Genomic DNA, 25,720 nt, shown 5'->3' with positions numbered 1-25,720 from the left:
TGGATCTGTATTTTCTCTAAGTTGGGATCTATTGATGAATATTTGGGTTGAATTCAATCTTCCTTAATAGAGAGTTAAACCTTTCCAGGTGGTTCAACACCCTAAAAAATTCACTTTCGTGTGCCATGGCTGCATTAAATACTCAAATTATATATATATATATATATATATATATATATATATATATATATATATATAATATATATATTTATTTATTCATTCAAACTTCAGCTACTCCTTTGGATGTGTTCTTGTTGGAACTCCATGGCCCTGTTAATTTTGCCCTCTCTTAGTCTTATGTGGCCAAAACACCCAGCCCAAGTAAAGGACATGCAAAGTTCAGATGTCTTAATCAAGCTAAGCAAGTTGTATATGGTGCTCCTTTGGTACCTGCATCTTCTAGTTTTATCCATTGTATTTGTATGGACATGACATGATATGAGTGTTGGTATGAGATCCTTATATGATACTCCTATTTTGCTTTAAAGCAAGTCATTTGATTTTAATTAATTTATTTATATTTTCAACTTTCTTAAAAGATAAGGGTTAATTTCATTCGTTTTCTTAGAAGTTTTGGTTAAGTACACTTAATCCTTATTAGTTTAAAATTTGATCAAATATCTCCCTTATTGTTCTCATTTGTTATTTTCAGTCATCTCCTCTCTTATTAAAAAATAAGTATTATTTTCAGTCACCTCTCCTCCTATTTAATGAAATTTCAAATCAATGGGGATAAAGTGTATTTAGCCAAATCCTGTGGGGATGTGAGTGAAATTAACCTTAAAAGATAATTATATTAAAATTTTGATTTTGTTGGTAGTGTATTTTTATAAAAATATTTGGGAATAAGAAACAAATGATAAAGATAACAACAAAAAAATAAAAATAAAAACAAAGTTCTCATTAAAAATATTTTTGTTTTTTTTTAATGATGTTTAATTAAATATTCTATAGTTTTTCCTTCTATTTTTTTTGTATCCAAATGTTTATACCCAGTGTTGAGATTTTTTAGTCAAAGCCCCATATCTTAAAATTTGTCGCTATAAAAGATCAAACAAAAATTTGTGTATGCTTATTAATAGTATTTAATTAATCAATGAATTCCTTAGACTTGAGGCTTCCATGACTTTAGGGGTATGGTATGGGTGTTAGGTTCCCATTGTTTCTTATTCCTCACAATTGGGCATCTTCATGAACCTAGTGATGAAAAGGATTTCTGTGAAGACGTCAATTTGGGAAGACTCTTCTTCTTGACCAGGTCCCCTGACCAAATTTTCACTTGACAAGACGTCAAAAACTCAGGTCCGTAGAAGCCTTCCCCTGACCTGGTCCCAAACCTAGAACATATAGGAGCTGCCTGATATTGATTCAATATGTAAGTAATTGGATAAATTTTACATATTTCATATTATTCTTAAAAATTAATAGATTTATTTTTTAAAAAAATTAAAACGTGAAATCTCACTTCATTTTGAATTTATTTGCTTAACAAAAAAAATTCATAAAAATATAATTACATGCACTACCAAAGTTGTGACTCATTCTAAAATAGTTTTGGTCTAATCACTTTTTGGTATTTACTAAGCATATTTTTTAGTTCCAAATTATTTTTAAAAATTTATTCATTAATTGATCTAATACATTATTTGAAGTTCATTTGTTTAGTATAAAAATTGATAAAAAAATATAATGAAGTGTAGAGAAGAAATAATATTCATTTTGAACTAGTTTTAGTTTGTAATTTTTAGTGGTAATTGGATTATTTCTTGAATTCTAAATTATATGTTAAAAATTAATAAACGTGTTTGTAAACATGATGGTCCACTGTTGTACAGATTACATTGCTCCTTTGTTTCTGAAATTTAAAATGTAGCTTGGTTCACTTTCCTACTTGCCAACTATGTTAAGTGTAAAATTAATTGGTCCATTTTCAAGGACAAGCTACTTTTAGGAGGAACATATTCATTGTTTATTTTTCTCTGCTTTGTAGGGTAATTGGTTTTTCTTTATTTGTCTAGTGAAACTGTGTTTACCAAAAAAAGAGAAGAATGACAGAAATGAAGAATATTATATAGGACATAAGTTTAATTTCCAATCAAATGATGAAGTTCATCAATAGAATGGTTTAGTTCTATGCATATTTTTTAAGACTGAAAGTTATGAGCAGATTTAATGCCATTACTTTTCGTGTTCAACTCTGAATAGAGAACATGAGATCATGCCCACTTAACATTGGGTATATAAGAAATTCGCCAAATATTTAATATTGATAAGATGAGATAGTTTCATTATAAGATCTATTAGAAGGTAGTTAAAGATAAATTAAGTTTAATTGTGAATAATTGATCAAAGGAATTAAGATTCATAATTTGAGATTTCAATGGATTTAAATTTAAAGTAAAATTAAATATCAATTCAGATGAAATTTTAAGGTCTTCAACCTAACTTGATAAATTATAGATCTTATTGATTTTTTAATGTCGAAATTGATTTCTAGTGAATTCGAAATCCGAGTATTTTTTTCATTAATATATTTTGTTCTATTTTTTATTAATTTCATTTTTTCATTAATCAAATATCGACTTTTATGTTGGCATCAATTTTATTAAAATTAAAATTAATATTCAATAGATTTATAAATTAAAATTAAATTTAATATTAATTTAGAAATGATTTTTTCCCTATATTTAAAATTAATATTAAATAGATTTATAAAATGTTTATTTGTTTGCATTTTTAATATTCAAATAGTGTTTATATATATATATAAATGATTTTTTTTTTTATAATTGTGTATTTGATATTTTATTAATATATTTTTCTATGGTGGGTTACTTTTATTTGATTTTGAGTTTTTAATTTTTTTTTTTACTTTTATTTTTAATCAAATATCAAGTTATTCAGGAATAATAACATAATTATTTAAATTATATATTATTTAATACTTGATAATATTCAATTTTATTTTAATATATGATATTTTATTAAAAAAAATTTGGTGGATTATTTTTTATTTAAATTTAAGATTATTGTAATTGTTTAACTCAAAAATTATTGATTTATAACCCACTATCTAAGTTTTAAATTAAACTTCTATAAAACATTTATCTATGATTATATTTGTATCATAGATAACTATTTAAATAAAAAAATTATTATTATTAAGTGATTTATATTTTTCCCCTAATGTGTAAGAAGGTGTTTTATTATATACTTGTGTATTCACATGTTAAAAGATTATATGCAATTTCTTTTGCTATTATTTTCATTAATTATTAAACCATTTAATATTGTATTTTTTTGTAGGTAAATCATGTCTGAATCTATTGTTCTTGTGATTTGCTTTTATAAAGAAAAAATGTTGAGGATAAAAACAGATGTAAAGTATATTGGGGATGAAGCTGTAATTGTGCCTTTGGATGTGCCTGTTAGTTCAACCTACGAACACTTGTTATCTATGATATACTCGAGAACTGACATTGACAAAAAACAATTTCAATTAGTCCTCAATTGTCGGTATCCTTTAAAAAGGGAAAATAGGTTCCAACCTTGTCCAATATGAGATGACAATAGTTTATCTCAAATGTTGAAATTGGTTAACATATTTGGAATGGACAAAATTGAATTATATATTGAACAAGTGCCAGTATAACCACGGGTGAGAGGGCAATTATTAGATAACTTGACACAATTATTACTCGGACAAAATGATAATGTTGAGGAATTTGAGTATGGTTGTGGACCTAGTAGTGCCCCTGTTGCAATGACTTATGAGTGTAGAGCAGATGAAGACGAAGAAGAATGTGAATCCCAAGAAGGTGATGATCAAAGTGAGAGAGCATAAGATTTTCAACATGATGGCGATGGGGTGTTCGAATTTATTGATGAGGAAAACAATAATGTTAATGTTGTTTCATCTTTCTTAGCTCTTCACGAAGCAATGGAAGGTGAACAAGGGAGGTATGTCTCTGTGGATGGGGAAGGTTGTGATATGTCAAATAACCCAGATCCTGAGGACCCAATAGAGTTTTCCCCTGTTTCGTATCACTCGGCACCATCATTGCAGTTTGAAAATGTAGAAAACATTGATAATGTCGTTTCAAGTGACTGGAAGCCATGGGGGAACACTAATATTGGAAATTCAGGTGGAGAGTTCATGGTTGGTCAAGTTTTTAATTCAAAATCAGATTTACAACATGCTGTGAAGTTGTACTCTATTAGTGCACATCAAGAGTACGTTGTTGTTGAGTCAACTACAAAGTTGTTAGTCCTAAGATGCAAGAAGGCTAAGCAATCTCAATGTCCATGGAAACTCCGTGCTATTGTTGTATAAGGTACAACTTCATTTGCAATCAATAAATACAATGGTTCGCACAAATGTGTAAATCCTTGCTTGAATCGGGACCATCAACAATTAGATTCCAACTTGATTGTTGTTCATATCCAATGAATGATTAAGGCACAATTCACATTGTCAGTGGCTGCTATTCAAGCAAGTATTGTGGAGAAATTCGGACACCAAATATCATACAAGAAGGCATCTAAAGCGAAGCTTAAAGCTCTTACAAACTTGTTTGGTGATTTTTATAAGACATATGTAGAGCTGCCACATTTTTTCATTGCCTTAGAGCAAGCAAATTCAGGATGTGTTGTTATTTCAAAAACATTTCCTGGTATTATGGAGAATACAAAGATATTTTAGCGAGTTTTTTGGACATTTCATCCATCTATTGAAGGATTCAAGCATTGTCGACCTATACTCAGTATTGATGGTACACATTTGTATGGCAAGTATAAAGGCACTTTAATGATTGCTATGGGTTGTGATGGAAATAATCAGTTATTCCCATTGGCTTTTGCCCTAATAGATGGTGAGAATATTGATAAGTGGGGCTGGTTTTTGACATGTATTAGAACCAGAGTAACTCATAGGAGGGGACATTGTGTTATATCAGATTGACATCCAGGCATTATGGCTGCAATGAACGATGTTCATCTTGGTTGGTATGAGACATACGCATATCATAGGGTTTGTATGCGTCATCTTGTCAGTAATTTTATGACTCGATTCAAGGATAAAATATTGAAAAATTTGATGTGCAGAGCAGCCTTAGCAACCAAGATTGAAAAATTCAATAAACATATGAACACAATTGGGAGGATTAATGCAGCTGCACAACAATGGTTGGAAGCAATCCCTTTTGAGAAATGGGCGCTCTCTCATGACGGAGGTCGAAGGTATGGCATCATGACTACAAACATGTTGGAGGTGTTCAATAGTGTGCTTAAAGGGGCTCGTAGCTTACCCATAACTACTTTGATTCAATTGACATTTTTTCGGCTAGATAGTTACTTTGTTGTGAGAAAGGAACAAAGTGCTAATCGACTTGCTTCAAATGAGGAATACACTCCATATGTCGATGCTAAGATTAAGGCAAATGTGGTTAAGGTGGGATCTCATGAGATTGTTTTATATGGTCACATCCGAGGACAATTCCATGTGAAGACTAAATAGGGTACTAAGAATAGCTCAACTCGTGGTCGAACATATCGCATCAACTTATAGGAGTATGCATGCATATGTGGTAAAACACTCATATATGAATTCCCATGTAGCCATATTCTAGCAACATGTCATTTTTGTTCAGTTGATTTTAGACCACTTGTTCAACACTACTACAGTACACAATCGTACTATAATTCTTGGGCACCCTTGTTCCATCCTATTTTCAATGTATATGAGTGGTCTCCTTATGATGGTCCGATTATTGTGCCTTCTGAGTCGATGAAAAGTGCATCAAGTGGACGACTTAAATCGAGTCGTTTGCATAATGAAATGGATGTTAGAAAGGGCAAGACTTCTATTACATGTGGGTTATGCAAACAAAGTGGCCACAATCGTTGTTCTTATCAAAACAGTAATAGAATTGATTAGACTATGTGATTTATGCATGTAATTTCCTTGGATATTGTGATGTAAGCTACTTTGATACTACCTTTATGCAATTATTGGATTTGGTTTGATTACAAATATTGATGTTATTTGCATAATCAGGTTATTAGTATTTGGAATAATGTCCATATTATAAGGGATACTTTGTCAAAATTTTGAAATTTTCTATTAAAAATGTTAACAAAATGCTCAATTATATTTGTATCTCTATTTTTAATTTAGACTAGTATGACTTGTTTATTGGTCATAAATAAATTAATGTACTTAAATTTATAAAATTGATATATACTTAATATAGGGAAAACTCCATAAATTTTTAAAAATTTTCCATTAGAAATAATTTTTTTTAAAAAAACAATAAGTATTGTTTATTTATCTTCACAATTTTGTTACAAATATGGAGTATAGAGGACATAGTTTTGATCCAGATCCATTAGATACGTCTGTTTTGGTTCTACAAGATAGACACAGGTCTCATTTAGTTGACTCTGGCCAGGTATGTATATGAAAACACATAATATCTCATTAAATAATGGAAAAATTTGCAGTGTATTATCTAACTAATATATTTGTATTTTTACAGCTTGCTTCAGTCTTGACTTGTCGACAGCATATATCTAGGTTTATGCGGGAGTGGGAGATGGATTCTCGTCTTCGACCTTATATTATTCGATCTAGATTTTATGGTGTGTACCGTATTGGACACATTACACTAGATTGGGGATTGATCACTAGTCTAGTTGAAAGATGGCGTCCTGAGACACACACATTTCACTTACTTGTTGGGGAGATGACCATTACTTTACAGGATGTTGCTGTCATATTAGGATTTCGTATTCATGGGCTTCCCATCACTGGCACATGTGACATAGATTGGTCACTGCTATGTTATGAACTTTTACGAGTAACTCCCCTACATCTGAGATTAGAGGATCAGCAATATCGACACGATGGCTATGTCACCAATTTTCTCATCCACCAGTTGACTTAGATGATGCCACATTAGAGCGGTATGCACAAGCTTTCATATTAGGACTCATAGGTTCAACGCTATTTACAGACAAGAAGGGTACCCACATCCATATGTGTTATCTCCCACTGCTTAGAGACTTGACTCAGACATCTATGTATAGTTGGGACAGTGCAGTATTAGTACACCTATAGAGGAAGTTGTGTCGAGTGAGTTTAGATGGTGCCACCGATATTGCTGGATGTGTCACACTATTACAGGTATAATTAATTATTCACATTAGATTAAAATTTCTAGTTGCTTCAAGTTTATAATTTAAGTAAAATTTTAATGTTACATTTTTTCCAGTTGTGGTCTTGGGAGAGACTCCACATGGGTTGCCCCGATTTTGGTCGACCACCAGCCCCTCCAGTAGCCCAGCATTTAGAGTATGATGTAGCCGATGATTTACTAGCTGAGCAGTTAGACCACAGATTACAGGATGAGGCATTGTTACACGAGGGTTTACCAGCTGATCCGTTATGATGTAGGTGGAGAGTACCTTTATCATGGGCTCAAAACCCATCACGTGTGTTGACATTTTATTGAGACCAGTTAGATGCACAGACCCATGACCATGTACATATAAGATGTAATGTGCTATTGTTAACCATATAAACCTGTACTCAGTATTAATGTCAAATGTTGATTTTAACAGGTTTTATGGGAGCCTTACATAGGAGACTTAGTTGCCCATCTTTCGGCGATATCTCTAGCAAACCAGGAGATTTGGCGGATGATGTCACCTTTTATTTGCTTTGACATTGTCGAGTGGCATCGACCGGGGCGAGTGCTGCAACAGTATGGCCTTTAACAAGGGATACCTCCATCTTGTTTCATAGAGCTAGACCTCCATTCCGTGGATAGGCAAGGACGACATAAGTATGATTGGGGAGCATTCCATGCACAGTATATTACCTTATGGGGTAGTCGTGAGGAGTGTATTGCGACGGCACCACCTATGGTGGGTGTTATGCAGTTTCATGATCCATATATGGAGTAGTACCGACGTATTACACAACATTTGATCACACCCCCTCTCCATAGAGATCAGATGAGGTATCATAGTACAGCAGCAGCTAGTCAGTTATTGGTAAGATTTTTTAATTTATAAATGGTTTATTAAATTATAATTAATTAAAAATCATTTTTGTTTGTTTAACTTTTTTTTATTTATTTTTATTTTAGATCACTGGTATGGTTGAGATTGTTAGTCGATCTGCTGGGCCTACTTCAGGTGCATTAGGCGACATTCATCGAATTGCTATTGATATTTTGCATGTTATTGGAGAGGAGCATCGTATACATTCACTCCATCAGTCGCCTACATCATCATACCCATCCATGAGCCCACCTGTGTCGTCCACTACAGTTAGGATGCAGCCTATTTGAGATCGAGGAAGATGTAGTAGATGAGATGAAGGGCGAGCTGGTCGACAACCTCGACGATTTATGCATCCACCTAAGACCATGTTAGCACCATCCACATCATCTACCCCATTTGCACCTAAGGCTTCCACACTTCCCCCTTCACCCCTACCATCACCTTCACCTTCACCTAGACCTTCTCCCTTAGGGCATGTCGTATCAGATACCACTCTACCATCACCTGTATTTCCTACCACAGAGGCCACTATACCTGATGTCATTATACCAGAGACTACCTCACTATCTACTAGTCTACCATCACCTTTACCTTCTCTCGAGGAGACCACTACACCACATGTCACCTCACCATCATCACTTTTATCTCCTCTGCTCGAGCCCACTATACCAGATGTTATTGCACAAGCTACCATTACAGCAGATGTCATTCTTTCATCTCTTATATCACCTATTCTAGATGCTACCATATCAGATATCACTGTACCTGAGATTGCCCCACCATCTACCACTTTAGCATCACCTACACGTCTTCCCATAGAGACTACCATGCATCATACCTTTACACATGTTACACAGTTGGATGTATGTCCACCTAGGAGATGTCGTGGTCCACGTAGACGTCGAGTCTTGCCTCCATCAGCTCCATCTCAACCTATACATACTGAAACATGGTAGATTGCACAGATAGATTCCACAGAGATGTCTCTTTATCATAGGCATCTGCAGAGAAAGAGGAAGACCCCATCATGTGGCACTCATTGAGGACTGTTTTTTAGTTTTTGTGTTTATTTTCATTTGCATTATATTGTTAACTTTTTTTTATTATGAACAAATTATTATATATTTAAATGAAAATATGACAAATTTTAAACTTAAATTGAACTTTTATATATATATATATATACCACTTACATATATCAATATGACAATTTAAAAAATTGGTTTTAGGTTTAAATTTAAACTAATTATATTTATAACTAGTTAGTTACAACAACACTATATTGATATAGAAAAATTAATGTATTAAAAAAAATTTACAATCTAAACCTCCAATCAAAATAATTTTAAAAAAATTGAACATTCACATGATTTAAAATTTGAATTTAAAAAATTGGTTTTAGGTTTAAATTTAAAGTTACGATCACCAACTACTATTTTGACTATTTTTTAAAAAAAAAAAAAAAATCATTATTACCAATTACAGTTTTGTGATGTGAATACCCACATGAATAAGACACACATCACATTGAAAATTATTTTGAGAATAAAATTATTTTATGAATTTTCTGTTTTAAAGAAATCATTTTTGCCCAAAACTCCCATTAGTACCCAATAAAAAACATTTTTCTTATTATCAATGAATTTACAAAAATATTCCAAAAGCATTTTCATCTATTTACCAAAACAATTAAACTAAATAGTTAATTGCTTGGAAAAACAAAGGTATTTTCTTTCTACAATTCTATATTTTAAGAAGTGGAAAAACAAATTCTTTTAGGTTGGCATTTTAAGTTTAACATTTTAAGCCTTTTCATTCCATTTTGATCCCATTTTAAAAGGAGAAAAATGAAAAAAAAAATTATTTTTGTTGTATTTAAGTAATTTTCCAATTATTTACCCACTTGAAGTCATATTATATTTTGTACAAGTGCATAATTGCCTTTAATTTTTGCACAAAGTTACAAAAAAATATAATATTCTTCATTATGAGGGTATAAAATAATATATTTATAACTAAGTATATTTATATTGAGTGTAGTGTCAAATATTTTAATAAAATTATCAAAATATATTTTTATATCAAATTAAAGACATCAATTATTTAATTTCATATATGACTATTCTTTAAATAATGAGATCAATTAAAGTTAAATATTTTTATTACACCACTTATATATTTTGATCAATATAAAATCAAAATAATATAATATTTTATTTTTAAAAAATTAAGTTAAATATATATTTATATATAAAATTAAAGTTAAAGTCGTAGTTGGTGACTACGCCGTTTTACTTTTTAAAAATGTCAAAGTCGTAGTCACCAACTACGGTTTTATGACATAACAATTTACGTAGCGCAAACATATTAGATTGGGCATTATTTTGGAAATGAGGGTACTTTATGAATTTTTTTTTTTTTAAACATAGTATTTTGGGTCAAAGCTCCATTTTCTATCTCAAATAAAGCCCAACAGTCAAGCCCATGTAAAACAAAAGCCCAAATTTGATTAGAAATTAAGTCTAACAAAACAAGCCCAAATGATATGAAATCCGTATTTGCATTCTAATTAAGCCAAACCTGAATTGATGCCCTCATGTAATAACTCAAAATAACCCACTCAAATCAACAATCCAATTCATATGCAGGGCAATTCAAACAACCCAAACGAAACCCAATAGATTAAACAACAACTATAGAAATCAAGGGAAGAAAACACCCCATTTGTTAAGCCCTAGAATGGAAAATGGAGGCTGCATGAAGTACGTAGGGACGGCTATGAGTGTGTCGAAGATGCAGGTTGCTCCTGGTGATGGTAGCAGTGGGGACATGGCGGACAAGGAAGATGATGACGATTGGGGCTGGTGGTGGAGATGATAGAGAGAAAAATAAAAGGAAAAGGAAATAGAGAAAAGATGGGGTCGGCTATTCGTGGGTGTTTGGAAAATGGCAGTCCGGAGGAATAAGAGCAAGTGGAGATGGAGAAAAATGGGAGAAAAAAACGGGCCGACCACTGCGTTTGAGAGTTGGGGGTGCTAGGGAGAAAAAAAAAATGGGGAGAGTGGAGGTCTCAGTGAGGTCGTCCAGCTGCCAGCCCGAAGAGCGGGAGAAAAATATGTAGGGGCCCCAAATGGGAAGAGAGCCAAGTGGGTAGGAATAAGAGAAAAATAATAAAAAAAGAAAAATGATAGAATAAAAGTAAGAGGGGCAGGTCTCCATGACTAAGGAGGGATGGGGTAGGTTAGAGCAGGTAGAGGAGAGAGAAATAAAGAAAAATAATAATAATAATATATAAAATAATAAAATTTAATAATTAAATAGTGAGTTAATAAAAAATATCACATGTTATCGAAATTTAAAATCTAACGATAAAATTAAACTCAAAATTACTATAAAAATAAAATTAAGATAAATTTTGGGATCTACAATATATAATTTTAAAAAAAAAATATTTTTATTAAAAATACTTCAAATACAAACACAGTAAAACATTATTGAATTGATTATGAGTTTATCATATTAATATATGCTTTGAAAACTCTAAATTATTGAAGTGTTTGATTTGCATAAGCGGAATTTCAACACCTACCATTCTTCTAAAAAGGCAAGGGTTGATTACCAGCCACACTTATTTAATCTTTAATTTATCATGCATTGCCCAACCATGTCATTCAGATTATGGAGTGGGGCTCATTACAAATATAAATAAGTGGAAAATTTTATTTTATTTTTATGGCTGAAAACTCCACTAATAATTTTTAATTTCAACATTTTCCCTTTTTTTATATAATATATGCAATCTCATATTATCCATAACAAAACCTAAGAGGGGATTAATCGAGCATGAAAAAGGGCATAGAGGATATAAGGTAATAAATCCTAGACCTTGGTGAGGGGTAATATATATATATATATATATATATATATATATATATATATAAATTGAATAAAAAATTTAGAGCCAAAAAGAGAAAAGTGTGCTCATGTTTAAAGAGAAGTCAAAATAGTAAAAACCTATTCTTTAAGATGTAAAATAAGGAAAATGCATTATTTTATTTTAATTATTTCTTTAATTAAAAAATTAAAATTAAAATTCCTTTTATTTGAAATAAATTTGCTTCCAAATATTGGATTTTTGTTTTTATTTTATTTTATTTTGCCCTTTTCAAAATAGAACCTTTTGAGAAGGGTTGACAAAAAGAGATTAAATAATAAAAACAAAATCATTTTCAGTGCTCACCAGTGCCTTTAAAGCCGACCACGAGATGGACGTGGTGCATTTCGCTTGCTTATCGATTCCGACCACCGCTGGACCTCCGTGAGTATCGTCGCCGCCTCCATCTAGAACCCAATGGAATCTTCTCGTGATGGTGTTAATGAGCCGATGTTACAGTCCAATCCACCATTTTCGTCGGAGAGAAGGTCCGAAACCAGTGGGCAGCTGGAGAGCATATTGTCCGACACTCGGCTGCCCTTCTGCCAGCGCCTCTGGGCGGCGACTTCGACTGAATCGAAGCTTCTTTTCAGACTTGCCGGCCCCGCCGTCGCTGTTTACATGATCAACTATCTCATGTCTATGTCCACCCAAATCTTCGCCGGCCACCTCGGTAATCTTGAGCTCGCCGCCGCCTCCCTCGGCAACACCGGCGTCCAGATGTTCGCTTACGGCCTCATGGTACCCATGATATTACCTACAGCTCTGACTAACAAGAATTTCTCTGGTTTGAGTCTTTTTATATATCTGTATTTATTCATTTCTCTGAGTTTATCAACAGTTAGGGATGGGGAGTGCCGTTGAGACTCTGTGTGGGCAAGCATTCGGAGCTCAAAAATTTGAAATGCTGGGCATTTATCTCCAGAAATCCACCGTTCTCCTCACCATAACCGGGTTCCTTCTCACTTTCATCTACATCTTCTGCAAACCCATCCTGATTCTTCTGCGTGAATCATCTGAAATCGCATCAGCAGCCGCGATCTTCGTTTACGGCCTCATTCCTCAAATCTACGCATACGCAGCCAACTTCCCGATCCAAAAGTTTCTACAGGCTCAAAGCATAGTGGCCCCAAGTGCATATATATCAGCAGCTACACTGTTGCTGCACCTGTTGCTGAGTTGGGTGGCTGTGTACAAGATAGGGCTGGGGTTGGTGGGTTCGTCGCTGGTGCTGAGCCTCTCATGGTGGATAATTGTGGTGGCTCAGTTCTTCTATATAGTAAAGAGCGAGAAGTGTAAGTACACATGGGGTGGGTTCAGTTTGAAGGCTGTCTCTGGGTTGTGTGGGTTCTTCAAACTATCAGCAGCATCTGCAGTGATGCTGTGCTTGGAGACTTGGTATTTTCAGGTTCTGGTTCTGCTGGCTGGCTTGCTTGAGAATCCTGAGGTGGCTTTGGATGCTCTGTCGATATGGTAGGGCAAAAAGGAGTTAATAACAGTACTTAATTGGTTTTAATTCCGCAGAATTCAAGACACAACTTCTATTAAAAAGCTTCTATAAAATCTTCATTATTATTTAAATATAAATGAAAAATATTTTTGATAGAAATTTAAATTAATAATAAAATATTTTTTATAACAAAAGAACTATAGACTTTATTGTCACATAATCAAATGGGTAGGCTACGTTAATTATCAATTTGTGAACCAAACCAATAATTCAGAGAAATGATAGAAAAGTAATAAGGACTTTCAGTCTTTGCCTCCTACTCTTTATTTTTTCCTTTTGCTAAATTTGCTTTTCAAAAAGACAAAAAAAAAAAAGTATCATCATCAAGCTTGTTGGTTATTTTTTGCAGCATGACAATACTTGGATTTGTATTCGTGATTTCAGTTGGATTCAATGCTGCTGCAAGGTCAGTATTCATCTATTTCTTCTATTTGACAAGTAACCCTTCAAATAATTCATTGATATTGCGGTTTGGTGTCCATATATTTGTTAGACTTTAAAAAAAATATTTTTTTTTGTCTATTTTTCTTTAATTTATTTTAATTATTTTCAATATTAAAATTAAGGCCGGAACTATATTATTGAAAGCATAAAAAAGTTCTTTCTAGGTATCATATAAGAGAGTTACAATCATCGTTCAATTACATCACACTTTAATCATATTATAATATTTTTTTTATGTGGGTCACTTAATAGAACTTTAAAATACAAGTCAACATGATTTATTAATATTTTTAAAAATAAAATAAGGAAATCTCATATTATCTCCTATGCCATTAAAAAAATCACTCTTTTATATAATTTACTTTTTAAAATATAATTGGGCTTTATTTATAGTATTGAAAAATACCTTTTTTGATACGTAACAGAAGATAAATTAGGTGATGTTGCGTATATATTGGGAGAATTATGTTTTAAGGTTAGATGGGTCCCCAAATTAACAAAAGGTCCATATAACTCTTCAAATTGAGTTGAAGGATATGAAATAGTAACGGACAAATATACCCTTTAAGAACACATATAAAATATTTTATAAAATTAAGTTAAATAATTTTTTTTCAATAATTTTTTTTTCAAAAATACTAAATTAAATAAAAGTTGTTTTCAAAAATATTAAATTAAATAATTTTTTTTCAAAAATATTAAATTAAATATTTTTTTTCAAAATATTAAATTAAATAATTTTTTAATATTAAATTAAATAAATTTATTTTTTAAAAATATTAAATTAAATAAAAGTATTTTTAAAAAATATTAAATTACATAAAATTATTTTTTAAAAATATTAAATTAAATAAAAAAATATTAAATTAAATAAAAGTATTTTTCAAAAATATTAATTTTTTTTCTCAAAATCAACAAAGGGCATTTTTGAAAATTCTGAAGGATAATATCCTTCAACTCAATTTTCATACTTTCATTGAGTCTTGGGCTCAATTTGAAGAGTTACACGGACCTTTTGTTAATTTGGGGGTCCATCTACCCCTAAAACATAATTCTCCGGTATATATTTTCAAATCATTTGACGGTTTAAATCTCATCGTGCATATTCAACTTTTGAAACATGGAATTGGATTGTCACCATTATGGAAACTTATCATTTTCATGTAATTGTCGAAGTTATATTCATGACATGGCTGCATATAAATGAGCGGAAATGGTAAATATAAGGACACAATCATAAATGATAGTGCAAGTGTTACACGAATCTTTTGGCATGGTATGGTGGGCAGTGTAAGAGTGGGGAATGAGCTTGGAGCTGGGCACCCCAAATCAGCAGCATTTTCAGTGGTGGTGGTGACTCTGGTCTCCTTCCTAATATCAGTGGTAGCTGCGGCCGTCGTCCTTGTCCTTCGCCATGTCATTAGCTATGCTTTCACTGGTGGGGAAACTGTGGCGCAAGCTGTTTCTGATCTGTGTCCAGTCTTGGCCATCACCCTCATGCTCAATGGCATTCAACCAGTCTTATCAGGTAAAATCCCAACACCGTACGCCACACCACCTATGCTTTTAGCTACATGCAAATTAAATTAATAATTTGTGATGGGTCATATTTGGTGGGGTTTAATTATCTGCCACCTAATATGAACCTTTAAAGTTGATGGTTATTCATAAGATAGATTAATTGTACATATTTCATTGTTCTTCAACTTGTTGGTTAACCATATTGCAACCATTGAAGGCGTGGCTGTTGGGTGTGGATGGCAAGCTTTTGTGGCCTATGTAAATGTGGGTTGTTATTACATTGTGGGGGTGCCTTTAGGCTTACTGTTGGGCTTTTACTTCAAGCTTGGTGCAAAGGTACATATATTTCCACATCTCTACATATTTGATCATTTCATATAGAGATGGAGAATCAAACCAACCTTCTAAGCTTTGTAAGATGTCATTTGTGTAGGGAATTTGGTTAGGAATGCTAGGAGGCACATTATTGCAAACTTTTATTTTAATTTGGGTTACGGCAAGCACCAATTGGAATAAGGAGGTACGTTTTTTTAATATTAGAATACAAAATATTCATTCATGTGTCTGTTTGAAGAAATAAATATAGACAAATCAAATCGATGTTAAATTGAAAAAACTTCATTTGATATTTTTTGTCCTAAATTTTTTTATAAAATTTAAAATATTAAAGATACAAGATTTAATTAAATTTGCAGGTGGAAAAAGCTAAAGAAAGATTGGAAAAGTGGGATGACAAGAAGCAGCCACTTTTGATGGACTGAAAGAAACTTTGGGTGCACTTCATCTGTTTATTACATTTTGTCACAATTGAATTAGACCAGAATTTTAGTGGGTTTTTTTTTTTTTTTTTTTTCAGTTTTTATGGTGTGGTGGTTAGTGGAGTTTGAATTGTAGGTTACTGATTTCTGATATTTTGATTGGGAGATCAAATTTCACGGTGAAATCTAATTTTTAAGGTTATGTTTGGTTTTCATAAAAATTGAAGAAAAATGCAAAGGAAAAAAAGATAGAGAGGAAAAATAGAAGGAAAAAAGAAATGAAGGAAAATAAAAAATAAGTTTAAATTTAATAAATTATTGGTATACGTTTCTTCAAAGTCATTTTACTTATTTTTGTCTAATATAAAAAATTAAATAATTTAAAGATATATAAATTTTAAATTAATTTTAATTATATTTTATTTTATATATATATATATATATATAGATGATACTAAACTCGGAGAAAACTATTTTCCTTAAGATTGTTTTTCTTTTCTTACTATTTTTCGGAACCAAACATAACTTAAATATATTTTGAAAAAAAAAATCTCCAAAATATTTAATGTAATTTATCCTTATTTTGCAAAAACATAAAGTTGTTTTTTTAGATAGGGGAACTTTAATTAAAATTTTAGAAGTATTAAAGTTGTTTTTGCTTTTAGTAAAATATTTTTAAACATAAAATTTATTATAAAAAATAGATAATTGTTATAAAATATGAGATTTTCTACTACTATGGTAACTTGAGGATGATCATCCATAAATATCTTTTTGTAACTCCCTATGAAATGAAAAGATCCTTAATGAAATTTTATAGAGTTTTCTCATGCGTTCTATTCTCTCTTTCTTGCTTTCTTTCTTCTCTCACTTTGTTTTACAACAAGTTATTTTCCATTTTTCTTTATTCAGAAAAATAGAAAGATGTTCTTCTCTTCAGAGAAATGAAAATACTTTTCTCTCTTCTTTCTCATAAAAAGGTATGTGATAAATTTATATAATAATTTTCTACTTTATTATCATTTGACTCTCTATTTTCACTTATTTTATTCAAATAAATAAATATGTACAATCCCTATAACCAGAAGTTATGTGATAAATTATAGGTAAATTCATAACAAGAAGTTATGAAAAATGTGTAATCCCTATAACCAAAAGTTATGGGAAAAATTACAAAATTACAAAATTACAAATACATGACCAGAAGTTATGTATATGATTCTTAATTATTTATTTTTAATTATACAGTATAACTGGAAGTTATATCAAATAATATTATATAACATAAAGTATAAAATAAATAAATAAATGTTTAGCCTGAAGCTATATACAAATTTAAATATTTTCTTGTTATGACAAAATAATCATAGCTTGAAGCTATGAAAGATATTAACTTGTAATTTCTTTTAATTATATTGTGTACCTAGATTTTTTAAATTTATTTTATATAACCAGAAGTTATATAAATATTATTATTCATAACTCAAAGTTATGAAAATAAGAAAAGTAATATTCTTTGTGCTAATAAAAGGTTATGCCAAAGTTGTTAATATGTACTTTCTTATCGCTAGAAGCTATAGAGAACAAAATTGTTAACTAACAATTTTGTACAACTTTATGAAATTTATATAACCAAAAGTTATAATGGAATATATTATAGTCTAAAGCTATGATAATAAGCATGTAAATAATATTTACTTATTATCAAAAGATTAATATTTTGTACATCAAGTTATACAAATAGGTAAGTGTTTGATAGTTTTTATAAATTTATATTATTAGAAGTTATACTGTCATTAGTAGAAAAATTTACATATAAATGTGGAATTTTGGATTGCATGAAAGTATGATATTTTTGTATATTAAAGGTGATAGTTTGGAATATTTTTTTATTCTAGTTGTTTAATACACAATAATCTTTTGATTTAGAAAATTGAGATTCTTTGGATACATGTGAAATATATGACTTGGTCATATGATTAATAAATTGATTTTGCATGCCAATTTTCTTTATAGCATGTTTTTATGATTGAAATTTTTTGAGTCATATAAAATAATATATATTATTGCATGTTGCCACATATGATATTTTTATTAATGCAATAATTTCATTATCCAAAATAATTTTGAAATTACAATAGGTTCAACTATAGTTCTCAATATATTATGTTATATCTTTACATATATGTTTAAATGGATTTGTAGTATTTCAATTAAAGTTTTGAGACAACAAAATGCTTTAAATCATGATATGTTATCTTGAAATTTTGATTTATGAATTAATTTTTGCACATTGATTTAGATCATAATAATATTTTGAATAAAATTATTGATCTATTACTACAATTAGTTTGATTATTGAAATACTTCCTCGCTATTTCATGTATAAATTGCTTCATACTTACAAAATCAAATATGTGAGATTATTTAAGAAATATATAATTTTAAATTATCTTTTCATATTTGTTTTATTGTGTTATATATGCTCTCGGTGCTTTTACACAAGTTATTAAGTTAAGTCATCATCAATGACTAATATTTTTCAATTGATTTTAATTCTCTCTATGATAATATTTCTTCAACTTTATAAAGACGAGGTCTTTATGACTTGTTACTTTGATGAAACTCTTGTTTCATTAATTGCCTAATATTGATGATAGACAATGTTAATACTATATCAGGTGAGAGAAACTTGATTAAAGGCTCCAGAAGAGCTTATACCATGTCACTTGTAGTATTTGATTCTATGTGAATGACATTTTATACGATGCTAGATCCAGAAGAATCTTGTAAGACCAACTTGGTCTCCTAGGGTAAAAGATCGTATGGATGTACATTATAAAATCAGAAGTTTTTATTTAGTGACTAGTCTACCTATACACTTAAAAGGTAGAATGACATGTGCGGATGATCATTTTAATGAGATAATTTTCTCACCGTTAGGGGGAGAAGAGCCAGTTTCAGAAGAACGACGTGAAATTATTTGGAATGGTTTAACTTTGACTTATCTTGATCCTCGTACCAATCAATGTGAACTGGAAGTTTAAAATATTATTTATTTGCAAAATCTTGCAAATCAATTACCAGATGCATTTATTGATACAAAGAAAGTGACTAAGTAGTATATTCTAGCTGCAAATACTCAAACATGAATTGATATCCCTGTAGGACAGTTAACAAATGAATCTAAGATATGCCTGAAACGTGGTAGACCTGTCAGCTCAAAGGATATAACTCCCCGGAAGAGAAGAACCCAAGAAAAACTTGACACTTTAAAAGAGGCTATTAAAATGATTGATCAGTTTAAAATTGATAAATCTATAGCCTTAAAAGAGGCACAAATAATGCAGAAAGACCCTGAAGAGTCACATATTGAACAAGAAGCCTCCAAAGAGGCACATATTAAACAAGAAGCCCCTAAAGAGGCACAAGTACTTGAAAATTGTGAGATCTCAATAAGTTATGTATACACGGGAGAAAAATGGGATCGAAATAATATTATTATTAACAATATTTTTGCTTTCCAAGTGGCCTCCGATTTTATAAGAAATTATGGAGATCCTGAACTACGAAATATGGAAGAATGCCGACATAGAAATGATTGACCAAAATGGAAAGAAGCTATGCAGACATAGTTAAACTCATTAACAAAACGAGAAGTTTTTAAACCTGTAGTCCAAACACTTGAAAATGTAAAACCCGTTTGGTACAAATGGGTATTTGTATGAAAACGCAATGAGAATAATGAGATCATAAGATATAAAGCGCGATTAGTAGTACAAGGTTTCTCGTAGAGACTTAGTATTGGCTATGAGGAAACATACTCTCATGTCATTGACGCAATCACATTTCATTTCTTAATTAGTTTAGCGGTCTCAAAATGACTAGATATGCGTCTCATGGATGTTATTACAACATATTTATACGGATCCATGGATAATGATATATACATGAAAATCCCTTATGAATTTAAATTGCCTGAAGCAAATTGTACAAAGCCTCGTAGCATATATCCAATCAAGTTACAACGATCTTTGTATGGATTTAAAGCAATCTGGACTCATGTGGTGCAATCACCTTAGAAAATACTTGCTAAAAAAATGGTATATGAATAACCTATATGCCCATGCATCTTTATTAAGAAATCAGAAACCAGATTTGCAATTATTACAGTGTATGTTGATTACTTAAATCTTGTTGGAACTCCTGAAGAGCTCACAATAACAACAAATTACTTGAAAAAGGAATTTGAGATGAAAGATCTTGGAAAAATAAAATTTTGTCTCAACCTACAGATTGAGCATTTTCCAAATGGAGTTTTAGTACATCAATCAATATGCATTAAGAAAGTTTTAAAGCGTTTTTATATGGATAAAACACATCCTTCAAGTTCTCTAATGGTTATCCGATCACTTGATCTAAAAAAAGACTCATTTCATCCTTGCGAAAAAAATAAAGAATTACTTGGTCCTGAAGTACCATATCTTAGTGTTATTGGTGCACTTATATATTTTACCAATTGTACACGTTGAGACATTACTTTTTTCTGTCAATTTATTAGCAAGATACAATTTCGCTTCAACTCGAAGACATTGGAATGGTATCAAACATATATTGTGTTATCTTTGCGGAACTACTGATATGGGTTTATTTTACTCAAGGGAATCAAAACAACAATTGCTTGAATATGTAGATGCAGAATATCTTTCAGATCCACATAAAGGTAGGTCACAAACAAGATATGTGTTTAATTACAATGGTACTACTATTTCATGGAAATTTGTCAAACAAACAATGGTGACCACATCATCAAATAATTCAGAAATACTAGCAATTTATGAAGCAAGTCGTGAATGTATATGGTTAAGATCTATGATCTAGCATATTTGGGAATTATGTGAACTCTCCTCTATCAAAGGTGACCCAAAAATATTATTTGAAGATAATACTGCATGCATTGCACAAATAACAAGGGGTTACATTAAAGGAGATATAACTAAACACATTTCACTAAAATTCTTTATACACATGAACTCTAGAAGAGTGGTGAAATTGATGTGCAACAAATACGCTCAAGTGATAATCTAGCAGATTTATTCACAAAATCATTGTCAACCTCAACATTCAAGAAGTTAATACACATGATTGGAATGCGTCAACTCAAGGATATCAACATGAGGGGGAGTATGCTTGTAAAAAGGTTAGTGTACTGTACTCTTTTTCCCTTCATCCAGGTTTTGTCCTACTGGATTTTATTGGCAAGGTTTTTAACGAGGCAGTCCTAACATACCAAGAACAACTTAAAGAATTATAAAAATATTGTACTATTTTTCCTTCGCTAGGTTTTTCCCATAGGGTTTTTTTACTAGCAAGGTTTTAATGAGACATATTCTTATGATCATCCAAGGGGGAGTGTTATAAAATATGAGATTCTGTACCACTATGGTAACTTGTGGATAATTATTCATAAATATCTTTTTGTAACTCCCTATAAAATGGAATGATTTCTAATGAAATTCTATAGAGTTTTCTCATGCATTCTATTATCTTTTTTTTGTTTTCTTCTTCTATCACTTTGTTTTACAATAATAATTACTTTTTTTCTACTTCTACTTTTAAATAAGAATTAAAAACTACAATAAACATATTATATTTATTTTATAATTTATATAAAATTTGTATTTTAAGTCTTATAATTATTAAGGTTATGTTTGGTTTTTTAAAATTTAAAAAAAGAAAAAATAGAAAGGAAAAATAAGAAAAAAAAAGGAGAAAAAACTTATAATAATTCTTTTTTTTCTTTAATTATTTTGTTAATGATATTCAAATATAAGAAAATGATTTTTTTTTTTTTTTTTGGTATTTGTTTTGCTTTATTTTGATACTCTTCAAAAATCAAACATAGCCTAAAATTGAGATGTTTTTATATCAGGTGCGTCTTCCAATATTTTAAAGAAGCTTAAAATTGAGATGTTTTTTCATCTAATGCATGTCTTTTAATATTCTAAAGTGCTGGAGGGAGTTAAAAAATCAACTTTTAGGACTTGTTTGGTAATTATTTTAAAAAATAATTCTGAAAAATAGTTTATGAAAACAATTTTTGAAAAATAGTTTATGAGAACAGTTTTTAAAAATTATTCTTTAATTTTTGTAGAACAAAAGTTTGTTTGGAAACTTAAAAATATTTTTAACTTGTTTTTAATATTTTAAAAAAAATTATATATAGTATTTTGTTTTTTAATTATTCTATATATTTGTATAACTATTTCTTAAAATAACCATAAGAAAACAATTAAAATATATTATTTAAAAACACTCAATTTTTTATTCTTAGAAATATAAAACAAAAAAAGGTTTTGATTGTCAAACATATTTTTTATTCTGAAGAGTAGAAGACTTTTCTTAAACACAATTCACAAACAGAGCTTAACTTTCATGATGAGATTGATAACTTGGCTTTTGAGGTCTATAAGTTATTTATTTATTTATTTATGAAAAATATTTTAAAATTTATATTCAAATACTAAGAAGTCTTTATAAAGCCGTTTTTGATAAAAATGTTATATAGTAAAAGCGCTTTTATCAAACATAATCACGGCCACGGGCCCTCCGGTGCTTCTACGAACATGCTATGGAGATGGCTGTGATGCTTAGTACACCGCTGGCTCGAATGCATTGAGGTTAGACCTAGCTCACATGCTTCTGTCCAATGTTCCATTATTGACGGTGATGCTGACTGGGTTTCACTTTTGTAAGGATGTGCGTCTTTAATTTTTCTGAAAATTTAATGATTTTGCTTCTCCAAAGGCACATGATGATATGATTTTATTCCAAATCAATGATGTTTGCTACTTTTGTGATCGATTTGCCTAATAAATTTGTCTGTGATAAGTAAGCATTTTGCTCCCAATGGATTTTGACAAAAATATTGATTTTTTAGAGGATATTTATTAAAATATAATCATTTTTAAAATTATTTTATTTTTCTCAAAATCCCCGACCTGAAAATATCCTTTACATGAAAGTTTGGTGAAAAAGTTTAGTAAAATTTTCTATTTTTATTTTATTAATTTTATAAAAAAAAAGAGCTTTTGATTTTTAAAAAAAAAATTATATAAAAACCATGAAAATATTATTTGGTTATAAAATAATAAAGTAATGTTGTAAAATAATAAAGTGAAAAGAAAAAATAATAATAAGAAAAAGAAAAATAATGTAGGAGGAAAATTGAATAATTTTTTTTTCTTTATCTTGAGTTTTTTTTTTCTTATATATATTTACTGATAATATGATGTAAAATAAAAGAATGAGAAAAATAAAATAAAACAAATAAAAATACTCAAGGAAAATAGAATATCATTTATCTCCTCCTTTTATATAGATTGAGGAAGAGACTTATATTGATACATTAAAAAGTTTTATAATCCAATAAATTATCATATTTTAAAATAATATTTTTTTAAAAATTCTATTTTAACTTACAAAAAAAATATTTTGTATTTGATAAAATATTTATATTGATAATATTTTTAAAAAAATATAAATATATATATAATTTTAACATTAACTAGAACTTTAAACTATATGGTTGAAAACCAATACAGAAATATGACATCATACAATACATAAATAAAACAAAATAGGCAAACAAACAAATCAACAAGAGTGGGCCTCTCATGGCTCATAAAATAACCTAATTAATTACCCATGAGCCACGCCTCAAGTGGTGGAAAGACAATGAATATGGAGCTTTTTGAGGTGCAAACAAATGTCCACTGTTGTGGGCATGTTTCAAACTCCTCTCTTCTTCTGCATCTTCTTTCTTTACGAGCTTGTTTGATCTCCTGAAAATTCTGATAGTTGGGTTTGTCTTCTTCTACTTGTCCATTTTGGATAATGTATTAAGTTTTCTGAATCAAAGAGAAGAAATCTTGAAGCTGACTTCTCCACTTCCATGCCTGTTTGGTTAATTGGGAAAAAGGTGTAGGAATAAAGGAGAAAGTTTGCGCATTTTCCTTTCCTTTCCCGTCGACCAAACTGAGTCCTTTTGGTGCAATTTGATGGGGTTTCTGTCTTTCATGAGCTAACACTAAATGGGTCGGCTTTAAATCTTTAATTTTGATTACTGATTTGCTTAAACCGCTGTTGCATCGGATCTTTGACTCTATCCATTTCTCAGAGTTACCAATTCTTTTATCTTGCTGGGGGCTAACAGGCTCCTAGGATGGGGTATTTCTAGCAAATTTTCAACGATTTTTTCGATGTTCTGAAGCTTGTTCCTTGTGGGGAAGATCTGATAAGGCGGTTGATCAAACTTAAAGAGCATTATGGTTGGTGAGGGTGGTGGTAGCTCCATCAGGGTGGGCACAACCGGGAAGATCAGTGTTCTGATGACAAGGGAACTGGAATCCACAAGATGTGAATCATCAGAGACACCAGTGTCTTGTAGAAGAAAATGCCAAACTGGCCCTGTCTCGGTTTCTTGTGGCACTTATGCAAGAAGACAACACCGAAGAACTACGGGCAATGGCAAGAGCTCTGGTGGCAGTCCAAGGAGTTCCAGTCAGGGCAGCCATGGAAGCGCCCACAGAAAAACTTGCAACTCTAGACTGCCAGCCTGTCGCGTTCCTATTCTCAGCTCTGATGAGGTTTCTTTTGATAGAACTCCTGATAGAAACTGGCCTGGTAAGAAAGGCTCTTGTGTTGTTGAAATTGTGGACCTCAACTGTGGGAATCCTGAAATAGGTTGGTCTAGCCCCATGGCCAACCGGCTCAAGAAGTTTGGTTTCTCAAGGCTCTCTCAGACCATAAACTAATCCTGCAGCTTGGCCTCATCAAGTTGAATCCCATTCAGCTGGCTACAACCCACTGCTTTGTTTACAGAGCCCCCTTTCTTCTTTGTTTCTTGGGGGTTATCGATTATGGTCTTAAACCTTGACTTCTTTCTGTCTTAATTTTTCTCAGATTCTGCTCAAATAATTTGATTGTTGTCTTTCTCAAGGGTTTTGTTTCTGTTGCAGCCTTTGTTTGAGGGAAACCGAGGGCTGATGTGCAGCCTGTGCAGCCTTCATAGGGCATGGTTTTTAGGATTTGAGATAGGTTCTGAGCTTGGCTTCAGAGTATTGGTTTTGATGTCTTGTCTTAAGTGGGAGAAGGATTCAATCTGTTACATTTATGATTTAGTCTTGTACCTCTGTTTCAATGGAGGATGAGATCATTGAGTTCATGTTTCTTAATCAAAACTTGCAAGTTGAAAGCATTACACTTTCTTTAATCACTTGCCCCTTTGGCTCCTTATGTGGGGAAATGATCTCTCGACCATTTATGCAAATATTCTGTGGAAGTTATCTTCATTGTGCCAAAAGAAGAAGCGAAACTATCTTTGCTGTCTGACCCTTGGTATCGTTTTAGTTCAAATGGCATGGTCTGATACATTACACCGTGAAAGAGGGGTGATAAAGCTTTAGGTATTAGTTCTGCATGAAA

General features: G+C 31.0%; 2 protein-coding genes across 2 annotated transcripts; both read left to right on the top strand.

Moving 5' to 3' along the window:
- Positions 1-12,418: 12,418 nt before the first annotated feature.
- On the top strand, positions 12,419-16,311 carry LOC117926417 (protein DETOXIFICATION 40-like). Its single transcript, XM_034845508.1, has 7 exons — positions 12,419-12,742; positions 12,843-13,474; positions 13,861-13,917; positions 15,245-15,483; positions 15,694-15,812; positions 15,910-15,996; positions 16,172-16,311. The coding sequence occupies exons 1-7, from the start codon at positions 12,419-12,421 to the stop codon at positions 16,235-16,237; spliced, it is 1,524 nt and encodes a 507-aa protein (XP_034701399.1). The 3' UTR covers positions 16,238-16,311.
- A 7,694-nt stretch (positions 16,312-24,005) lies between these two features.
- Positions 24,006-25,578, top strand: LOC117927185. The gene has a single exon (XM_034846621.1). It carries the CDS (start codon positions 24,562-24,564, stop codon positions 25,048-25,050), a length of 489 nt encoding a protein of 162 aa, XP_034702512.1. The 5' UTR covers positions 24,006-24,561; the 3' UTR covers positions 25,051-25,578.
- The last annotated feature ends 142 nt before the right edge of the window (positions 25,579-25,720 follow it).

The sequence above is a fragment of the Vitis riparia genome, chromosome 12 (genome assembly GCF_004353265.1).
Source record: "Vitis riparia cultivar Riparia Gloire de Montpellier isolate 1030 chromosome 12, EGFV_Vit.rip_1.0, whole genome shotgun sequence".
NCBI classification, from domain to species: domain Eukaryota; kingdom Viridiplantae; phylum Streptophyta; class Magnoliopsida; order Vitales; family Vitaceae; genus Vitis; species Vitis riparia.
This window is presented reverse-complemented; position numbering and strand designations above follow the sequence as displayed.

What these genes read in the sequence shown, in the direction of transcription:
- LOC117926417 (XM_034845508.1), top strand. Translation starts at nt 12,419, where the DNA reads ATGGAATCTTCTCGTGATGGTGTTAATGAGCCGATGTTACAGTCCAAT. An exon ending in CATTCAACCAGTCTTATCAG is followed by an intron (nt 15,484 to 15,693) that starts GTAAAATCCCAA and finishes CAACCATTGAAG; the next exon opens with GCGTGGCTGTTGGGTGTGGA. An exon ending in GCACCAATTGGAATAAGGAG is followed by an intron (nt 15,997 to 16,171) that starts GTACGTTTTTTT and finishes TTAAATTTGCAG; the next exon opens with GTGGAAAAAGCTAAAGAAAG.
- LOC117927185 (XM_034846621.1), top strand. Translation starts at nt 24,562, where the DNA reads ATGGTTGGTGAGGGTGGTGGTAGCTCCATCAGGGTGGGCACAACCGGG.